The 10,789-nt window shown below is 36.9% G+C and overlaps 1 protein-coding gene across 1 annotated transcript in view; it reads right to left on the bottom strand.

Moving 5' to 3' along the window:
• Positions 1-328: 328 nt before the first annotated feature.
• Positions 329-10,789, bottom strand: part of LOC122995817 (protein POF1B-like) — a 28,511-nt gene continuing 18,050 nt past the window's right edge. Inside the window, exons 6-12 of the mRNA XM_044371187.1 lie at positions 9,363-9,476; positions 8,124-8,276; positions 7,382-7,501; positions 6,195-6,335; positions 4,999-5,069; positions 4,169-4,283; positions 329-1,930 (exon numbers count right to left, since the gene is read on the bottom strand). Coding sequence (XP_044227122.1) covers positions 1,910-1,930; positions 4,169-4,283; positions 4,999-5,069; positions 6,195-6,335; positions 7,382-7,501; positions 8,124-8,276; positions 9,363-9,476 — 735 coding nt within the window. The 3' untranslated portion in view covers positions 329-1,909. The remainder of the gene's footprint in view (positions 1,931-4,168; positions 4,284-4,998; positions 5,070-6,194; positions 6,336-7,381; positions 7,502-8,123; positions 8,277-9,362; positions 9,477-10,789) is intronic.

Here is a 10,789-nt window from a genome sequence, read left to right as displayed (position 1 = left end):
AAACATTAAGTGTGCCCATCTTACAAATATATATATATATATGTACACAAATATTTACATGCAGAGTAGCAATCATGGTAACACATCTCCTTCCTTATCCCCTGGGCTAGCATGGTTGTGGTGGCTTTGTGGAGAACCTCATGCTACATGCTAGGTGGTATCGGCCTTGTCAAAACTTGCATTAGTGACAACTGGAAGATGAGACGGCACTTTTTTGGTAACTTTGGCTGCACTTGGTTCCATATTAGTGCGTCATTTTCCCCCTCAGTGATCCCATAGTGGTGAAATTCGTGATGTACAAAACGTGAGCCCTCAGCAGCATGATGTGATGTTGTCAATGAGCTGATATTTACAGTAGAAAATCCACAAACTTAATTTAACATTTTAAACTTATGTTTAAAGTCACAACTGACTAACGTTTGTAGGTAGGGCTGGGTATTGAACCTCGTTACTCTTTTGGTACTGGCAAAATTTGTCCGTGACACCAAGAATCATAAACAGTCATGTACAGATAATGACAGAATTTCAGATTTATAATCTTATATATCTCATATTTTTGATATTTATTGATTTAAATCATCATTTTGCCAATTTTAAAATGTATTTTAGTTACAGAACCTATTTTGTTAAGAGAAAAAACTTTTTTCAAAGTAAGTTTTTCAAAGTAACATTTACAATGTTTATATTTCTTTTAACTTTTTTTTTTAATTCAACATTTATTGATACCTAGCACACCTACAGCGTCTAGCCGGTACGACGTCACACTGTGGTGAATTTCGTTTTCTTCACATAAACCGAAACTCAATTTCACTTTCACAGACGCATTTTGAGGATTCCCCCTTTTTTGATTTGAGGGAAGACAGCATCCCTGTGGAACCAAATGCAGACTTATTGCAACGTCTGCCAAGTAGGGATGGAACAAATAATCGATACAGCAATATAGAGCAATATAAACGCCTGTGATACTGAGCCAGACGTGTGTCCAGAATGTTTAACAGTTCTGTTTTGGCGTTGTGCCTCTTCTTTTATCTCGTCCATAAATTTCTATGAAACTGAAAGCTCTTTATCATGCAGGCAATAAATACACACATTCTGCCACTTTAGGGATTTTTTTTCCCACGTCTTCAGGCACATATGTTGTAATGTATCACAGATGATTGTCTTGCAGTATATAACAGAATCATTTTTGATTCCATCGTGAGCAATGTATCGCAGTTCCCAATCCTACTGCTGAGTATTAATACTCTATTTACTTTGTCAAAAAAAAATATGGAAATATGGAAATATTGTATGCTGTTTTGGTGACTTGGTGGAGACTTAAAACATCTTTTATAAACATTTATTTTATTATTTCTCACATGACATTTAATTCCAACTTCTGCTTGAGCAGTATGGAAAGCAACCAGTTAACGGCTAGTTTAGGACACATTACAATTAACCAAGTAAAATACTATCTGTCATGTTTGATGGCAACTGTAGGTTAATCAACCCGAATATAATAATGAGGGTGAGAAAGGAGAGGAAGTGTCTGTTCATGCCAAAATTGTTATCTCAGCTCTGATTTTTACCACAAATTGTCCGCCGTTCAGTTAAAGTCTCGCCCGGTTCAGTTGTCATGATTGCTTCATTACCGCCACCTGAATCCATCACGCAACCACCTGGCTGTAGCATCATCTGAAAATATTTGGTCTTTGATTATTGGATTTGTACCCTGTGACCAATGATTTGACCCAATTATCCCAAATTTAGGAGGGGAGAGGGGGGATTTCAACCACCACCGACCCTGGGAGCCCTGAGGATGAGGGAGGGGAGGGGAGGGGGGGGGGACAAGCATGCAGGGTGGGATAGCGGGTGACGTCTGGGTCTTCTTGTCGTTCAATCATTCCTGTCGGAGAGAAGCAGTGTGTCTTTAAGGGGTTGTAATGATTTCCTGTTTCGAAATAAACAAAACACAGGTACAGTTGTTACGTCCTTGTTCAAATAATGAGCCAATAAGCTGCAGTGAAAAAAAAAAAAAACGTGTCTGTCTGGACATTCTGCAAAATTAAAAATGGCAGGCGGACAAATGTTCAAATTTGGGACAATAAGTGTGTCGCTTAATTAGTGAAAATTATGTTCAGTCTCGGCCATTATTCCATGTTGACTGTTAATAAAGTGCTGTGATAACAAAAGGGGAATGTTAAGTTTCTGACAAAGCTACTTCCTGGTTCAAATTTCAGCTACTGTACTTATTTTTAAAAAAGGTGACTTTTGTGACTCCTAGTGGTGTTATTTTAAAAAAAAAGACCCTACATGCAGTGTTGCAAACAAAAATTCAATTAAATAATAGTTTGAAAGATGCTATAATCATGCTAAAAGAATCTACACATGCATGACTTTAGATTAGATTTGTTTGAAGTCTGACTATTTGCCCCATCAAAACCATTGTAAAGAAGTGTCTGGTAATGGTGTTACCTTGCTGTGTCTCTTAAATGAAACTGAAATATTACAACTGATAGGAATGACCACAAGTACAAAAATAAAAAAAAAACTCTAAAAATCCTAATGAGGAGCATAAATCTTCAATTTCTGTTGAACAGCCCTTGTGCTGCATTTATGACGTGTAGGAAATAAGAAAATTCTGACTCAGAAATTCCTGTTTCTCGCCTCAGAGACTTCCGAAAGTAAGATGTCAGAGTACACAAGATTAGGATACAAACAAGATACTAGTGCTACAGTACAGTTTTATCATTGCTTTTACACTCAACCTTATATTTGCAACTATCAAATCTTCACAGTATCTCGCTGTGTTATTTGCTTTTAAAGTATTTCATACATAAATAGAAAGTCTTCCACCATCAAATCCTACTTGAAGTGGATTTTCACTTTCAATTCTCATTTGTCAATGATGCAACAAACATAAAATCATCCTGTCTCGACTGTATGTTGCAATAGAGAGATGTGCATCATCCCCAATATTATACAGTTACTTATGAATAATGTGACACAAAATATGAATTTAAAGGTATTGAATTGCAAGTTTCCATCCTAGAAACGTACAGCAGTGTGTGCAACTTTTTAACCACAAGGAGGCGCCAGTTCATCTGATTACAAATCTTACTCACTAGTTACAACTAGAGCTGTGTAGACACGTAACTAAGGATGTTACTAGTACTAATCCCACTGTATTACTGGATTGTCAGCTTTTACCACCATGTAAAACTGTTTGAATGGCACAAAATCCATTCAGAAGTTCAGTGTTACAGCAGCAACAAAACCATTAGTCTGTCACTCAGGACGACATCAATACGCAGTAAAATGCGCCAAAATTTAATGTCACATTCATCTCATAATGTTGCACAAGTGCATCTTAATACGTACAGTTCAAGTGATTTACTTTTAGTTGGTTTTTTTGTTTGTTTGTTTGTTTTAAGCCATTTGAGTAAGAATGAAAGCAGAATGCACAGTTAAAGTATAAAAAACTGAAATCATTTAGTTTAATTTGATTATTGTTTATCATCTTCATGCAAAGAAATGTAGGAATATTAAAATCTTTGCAGCAGTAAGAGTGTGTGTGTGCCTGTGTGTGTGTGTATATAAATCAAATTTACACCTCAGACTGTACATGCCAGTGCTCTTGTCCAAAAAATTTACTATTGCTACTGTTTTTTGTTTTTTTGTCTTTTTCTTCAATAAAATTTCATCCTCCTTATCTGAAGTTTGTCAGAAACGCTGTTGGGAATGAGGTTTAATCAAAAATAAGTAAATAAATCATAGTATTCCGTTGTATGATGTGCTAGAAACCCCTCACTCTCACTCTGACCTCTTCATTACTTTATTATGTCGGTGTGGAATGTAGTGCGACTCGGTGAAGCTCGTCTGTTGTACCAGCTGGCTGAGAGAGAATTTAGCACAGAGCCTCTATCGCCAGCAGGTTTATCCGAATTAGTCTGTCTGTCACTGCACAAACACTAACAGCAGCAGTGCTGAATGTCTGCTGTGTCATTACAACAAACTTTAGTGATGGTGGGTCACATGACACCTGACACCAAAATCACTCAAGTGTCCCCAGTAAAGCGTTCACTCTGGTGAACTAACATATTACCACACGCGATGTTGAGCTGTACTCTGGTTATCTCCTATTCGGTCTTCTCCTTCAAAATAACCTCTGCTCCTCCTCCCTGCTGACCTGTTTGATCATCTCTCCGGTTCTCTCGATGACGATGGTCTTGGCTTCTTTCACGGGTGAGGTCACCTGGTAGTCGTCGCTCAGCAGACCGAGGATGGGGTACTGGTTCCTGTACCTACAAACACACACAGAGTCACAGTCGCTATGGTTTACTTGACATCAGGTGTATCATACATGATTATATTCTCCGCAGTAACTATGTTTACATTGTTTCATTCACTTTGTTATACAAGCAAAGGTGAAGACTTGTTTCATTATTAAATATGAGACTATTGCCATACATTTGCTGTATTAATTTTCTGTTACTCACTGATAGAGGCTTGGAAACAACAAACAACAAACAAAAGTTATGTCTCAGTGTTTCTCATCAAATTACATTGTGTGTATCCTACACTAAATTTCAACCATCAGTTAAGTATTTCATACTGGTTAAGCCTAAATGTATAGTAAGGTAGGGCTGCAACTGACCATTAATTCCATTATTATTATTGATCTGCTGATTATTTTTTGTCAATTAAAAATTTGGTCCATAAAATATCAGAAAATATTGAAAAATAGCAAACGTAACATTTTCAAATTGCTTCTGTCATCTGACAAATTAAATCAACCATCATGTAAGACAAGAACAAGCAGGAAATTCTCACATTTGAGAAGTTTGAACCTACAAGTGTTCGGAATTTTTGCTTGAAAAATTTACATCAAAATAAGATGCCGATTAATTTTCTGTCCATCAACTAATTGACCAAACATGTCAGCTCTGTAGAGATTGTTAAAAATAAAACTGTTGTTTCAAGTATCCGTGTAATTTTAAATTGTTTGCAGTGTTGTACCTCTTGGTGATGATGGTCTTGGTGACGCTCTTGGAGCTGTCGTTCCTCTCTTGCATCAGCTTTTTGATCTCCTAGGGGTCACAAGAGGTCAAAGGTCAGCGGAGTCGGCAGGATCAGAAAGTAGCAGAAACAGCAGGTACAGAACATCTCTAGTGTGAATAGTGTTTCATAAAAATGGCTATTATGGCATCTTTTGTCTGGTCAGATTCTTATTTACTCACTTTTTCATCGGGCGGTTCCAGATTTAAATCATCATTTTACTATTTTTTGACTATATTTTAGTTTGACAACATTTCACATTTGAGAACTTTGACTTCTTTTGTGGAAATAAAGGCCTCTGTAGCTGATTTTTGAACATTTTTGTAGCTGTGCCCTTTTTTAAAATCACTTTAGCCTGCAAATTATTATTTTCATTATCGATTAATCGACAATTTTCTCAATTAATTGTTTTGTCTATAAAATGTCAGAAAATTATAATTTCCCAGAGTCAAAGTTAACATCCTCATATATGTTGTTTTATCAGACCAACAGTCCAAAATCATCACATTTGAGAAGCAGAAACTAGATAATATTTGTCATTTTTGCTCAGAAAATGATTATAACGATTATTAGATTATCAATATAGTTGCCAATTAATTTTCTTTTGCTTCAACCAAAACGTGCTGCTGCAATGTGAGTGTGAGAAATTCTAACACAGGTATGCCATGCCGGCAACATGTTGTGACAAATACATTCCTAAGGTTACCAACTGACAGCTTGCTGCAGCTGATGTTGTTCAAAAACAAACAAAAAAATGTCAGAATGCTGTTTGACCTGAAAGGAGAAAACTAATGAAATAAAGACACAAGCCCAGAGGGTGAATGTGTGCATTTCTATATAAACAGTAATATAAACCACCTGGCTTGGTTTTCATGATTTATACACTTGACTTGCCGTAGTTGTGTGCGCAGCTTTCCTGGGTAATGAGGGATTATTACTAACGTTTCAGGTCTGCTCACCTGCAGTTACCTCCACATAAGAAAGACTGAAATCTGTCCAATTTGGCAGGTTTGGAAGATTTACGGAAATACTCAACAGGTTTTCACCACAGGAGGTGATGATATCAGCCAGGCAAGTCCTTACTAGACTAAACAGACGTCTCCGGTTGACTAATTAACATGAGAAACACTTTTCCAAATTAGTGTTTTGTCACAGACCTCCTCCTGTCGGGTGATGGTGGTCTGCCGCTGATCCAACATGGCGAGCAGCTCTGAGATCTTCAGCTGGAGACTCTTCTCCGAGGAGGAGGATGATGACCTCTCGGTGGTGATCTCAGTGTGGATCTTTGTAATCTGGGACTGGAGGGAGGACGGTGAGCGACGAGGGACGAAATAGCAAAAAGAGAGATTAAGTATGTATGTAAATGAAGGTATGATACATTAAATTAGTTCCACTTTATATCATGTTTCAGAAATCAGATGTTCAGTCAAGTGAATTTTGGATATATAGACCAAAAGTATGTTTCAGAGGTCTTTACAATCTGTGCAACATACTCCCTCCTTGGATAGGGAAAAACTAATTTCGAACTTTGAGAACACACACATCGCACAACTGTTCTCCAGTGCACAATACTTGTACTGAACCATTTCGTTATCTTGCTTTCATCAGAGTGTATTTTGTACCACCTTGATGAAGGCAGGATAACGAAAGGCAGGTTGGTACCACCTTTATCCGGCTCTGATGAAGGAAAGATAGCTAAAAAATCTTTGTTGAGGGAAGTAAGGCGTACTGGAGTTGTGCAACATGTTTGATGGAAAAACTTTTCTATACTTTTCTTGCTGTAATCACTTGTACTGTTCATACTGACCGTTAGAAGAACCCTTCTTTATGCACTTTCAGTGTAAGTGATGGTGGACAAAATCCTCAGTCCTTGTTTTGTGCAAAAATGTATTTAAAAGTTTATCTGAAGATAATATGAGGCTTCAGCTGTCTGAGTTAGTCAAACTCGTCGATATCAAAGTCGATATCTTCCATAGTTACAGTCTTTTAGTGCAAAATTCCCTCCTTGTGTTTTCCCTGGTGAGCAGCAGTGGAAGGATCGTAACAAAAAGATAAAGAATTTGTTCTAAAAAAGCTTTACCTTTGGATGATATCAACTTGATTTGACTGATTTGTATGGCTGAAACTTCATTTTAGCTTCAGAATTTTCAGATTTTTGCACAAACTGAGGGCTGTGGATTTTGTCCCCCATCACTTACATTAAAAGTGCATTAAGAACTAACGGTCAGACTGATCGCAGCGAAACCTGGTTCAATGACAATACGGGCACCTGACTATTGTTTTGAGACAGACTTGAAAAATTGAGAGTCTGTCCTTTTAACATCCTTTTTTTTTTTGTTCTCACCCGCAGCCTTTCTATCTCCCGGTCTTTTTCTTGTCTCATGGTGCTGAGCTGATCGTTGTACTGACGTGACAACTCCTCTGTTTTGATATGCAGAGCGGAGCTGCTGGCTTGGCCTGACTGCTGTGGGACAGAGAAGACAAAGAAGGGAAAAAAAGGAAGAGAAAGATTTAAAACAGTTGATCATCATCACATTACCTGCCTCTTAATTTTTTTATTTACATCTTCTTGTCAAGACTAAAATGTCTTTTTAATTGACTGGATCAGCGAACAATCCAAACTTTGTGTCAGGAGGCAGAAATACAAAAGTAGTTTTGGTGATAGTCCAAATCACTGTGGATGACAAGCTATTAATGCATCAATCTTTTTGAAATGTTTGGCTAAGTCTGCACATGGCAGAACAGTTGTTTTTTTTTCATATTATTGCAGGTTTGATCATCTTATTTAGCAGTCATGTGTGCTTTGATGGTAATCTTGACACGGATTGATTTATTTCACAAAGAAGAAGAAGAAAGAAGAAGAAGAAGAAGAGTTGGCATGTAAACTGAAATGTAACCACAATCACTGATCAAAGAGCTGAACAGTTTTAGCTGCCTGCACCTGAATGATTAGTATATTTGTTGATCATCTGAGTGTATGTATGTGTTGGCTCACTGTTCTGACTCCTTTCATACAATTGCATAATCGAGTGTCCGCCAGCTGGTCTCAATATTAGACTCAAACACATCAACGGGTGGTGCGCTACCTTCTGTCGCAGCATCTCGTTCTCTTTCTGCAGCACTCTGATCTGGCCCTCCAGCTCTTTGATCTTGAACTCGAGGCCCGAGTCGGTGCTTCGGCTGCTCAACAGCTGGCTCTCCAGGGAACGCTGGGCGGCGGTGGTTTCCTTCAGAGACAGCTGGACAGAGAAGACGCGTACGCACAGCAAGTCAGAAACACACACACACACACACACACCTAAACAAAGCAGCAGAGGGATTCACTGCTCTCTTCACTTAACCACTAATTTCACTAAGCTGAAAAAGCTAAATGAAGCCACTTACAAATCCCTAACTTTGAGATAAACTTATGTGTAAAGATCTGGTTTTGCTGGGAGGAGTTTAAAAAGGGCCCATTATTGATAGTTGACAATATAACCATTTTGTGTTAAAGATGTCTGAGTAAAATATTAATAAAGATGACAATAACGATGAGTAACAGTAAATTTTTCAAACAGTTATTCACTTTTAAATTGTTTTAAATAACATCAATTATGCATAAAAATAGTTAAACATGAATAAAAATGCTGCCAATACAACATTTATTGCTGTTGTTTAATGCTCTGAAATTTAGGATGTTGGATAACTACCAACATGATTGCCAATACTGATACATGATAAACAGATATTAGACAATAATATCAGCCCATTGATGTATCAGTTGGACTCCAGTGTTGATCAGAGAGAAATAAACACAAACACAATATGCACAAATATATATATGCTCCTGTAAAACATATATTTGAGTAGGTAAGTGTTTCTCACAAATACAAAAATGTCGACCAAGACAGAATATCGATGAAAAACAAGCAAAACTTTGGTCCTTGTGAGAAAAAAGGTACTAAAATACACATAATCTATGTGTAATAAACTATTATCTTCATTAATACTAGCTGGCAATTTGGTATTTTACTTATAACAGTCAATTACTTTTATGTCGCACCCTAAAGTGCTGCCAGTTTTCATCCGAAATATAGTGTCACACTTAACACAAGCACACATCTTACAACATTAAAGATTGACTTTGAATTATGTAACTGTTAGTTCAGAAACATTAAAGCCTAACTTGACTGTCATTACAGTAAATTGTTACTTAATCTTCATTAAATTTGTTATACTTAACCCCTAATACATTTAAACACACAACTACATACAGAAACACATTTATCCCTGCATTCGCTTGTTTTAAACACACCCACACCCACACACACACACGAGTATTGTACCTGGAGCTGTCTGTTGTTTTCTCTGACAGCCTCGAGGAGGCAGTCGTACTGCTGAGCCTGGTCCGCCTTAAAACTCAGATCTCTCTCCAAAGACTCCTTCTCGCTCTCCAGACGCTGTGACGGACACAGACGTGTTCACAGAGTCATATTTCAATAATAACAGTTGAAATATTCGGTTCATGTATGTTAAGTGCATATTTCCTGTCTATCCCTGTCAGATATTTCCTCTTCCTTCCCTCTCCATTGTTGTTCTTTGTGGATTTTGTCTCACATATCGGTGAAGTGGTGTGGGAATTTGTTCTTGCGTTTATGTTATTTTTATGATTCTGTCTTTATCTCTTTTTTATGTCTGATTTAGAAAAATAACCATTGTAAAATAAAATAACAATTTGTCCCATTTTGTTTGTCTCAAATGTTAATTGTTTCTGTTGAGGAATGAAGGAACACAATAAAACGGACTCCACCACAAGGCATTAACACTGGCAATAATAAGCTGTTATTATCTAGCCTGAAGCCTGTACGTGTCTGCTGTCATTTAAAGCGTTTAATTAGGACACATTAGAACTGTGAAAATCCTTTATGTGTTGTGCGCGCTGTGGGGACATTCTGTTCTCACCTGATACAATCTGGAGCTGCATGTACACGTTTTATGACCCACTGGTTGTTATGTTGTTGAATTTGGTCATTTTTGTTCAGATACAGCGAAATACAAAACAAATATATATATATATATATATATAGCAGGAGCTGCTTTCAAAATGCTTCAAGAATATCACATCTACAATTTTCTAACTCTATGTTCAAAATAGGAACTTGAAGTGAGTCTTTTTCAGTTCTGTAGGAATTTTTATAGTGATCGACTACTCAACTTATTGTTGCAACTCTAAAGATTAGAATGTAAAATACTTAAAATTAGTGCCAGCCACAACATTAAAATGCAGCGTACGTGTTCATGCATTGGTAATAATAATCCAATAATAACATAATTACAGTCTGAAAAAGGCCATTCTGCATACCAAGTATTATTTCTTGTGATACTTGATATACAATATGTCACTACACTACACTAATCCAATAATAGCATAATTACAGTAGAATTTTCCATCTCTATACTCAACATAGGAACTTGAAGTGAGTCTTTTACAGTTCTGTAGGAATTTCACTATAACTATAACAAATCAATCTTCAAGCTCTACAGATTAGAATGTAAAATACTTAAAATTAGTGCCAGCCACAACATTAAAATGCAGCGTATGTGTTCATGCATTGGTAATAATAATCCAATAATAACATAATTACAGTCTGAAAAAGGCCATTCTGCATACCAAGTATTATTTGTTGTGATACTTGAAATACAATATGTCACTACACTACACTAATCCAATAATAGCATAATTACAGTAGAATTTTCCATCTCTATATTCAAC

This window comes from Thunnus albacares, chromosome 13 (genome assembly GCF_914725855.1).
Source record: "Thunnus albacares chromosome 13, fThuAlb1.1, whole genome shotgun sequence".
Lineage (NCBI taxonomy): Eukaryota > Metazoa > Chordata > Actinopteri > Scombriformes > Scombridae > Thunnus > Thunnus albacares.
The sequence above is the reverse complement of the archived record's forward strand: the minus strand, read 5'-3'. Positions and strand labels throughout refer to the sequence as shown.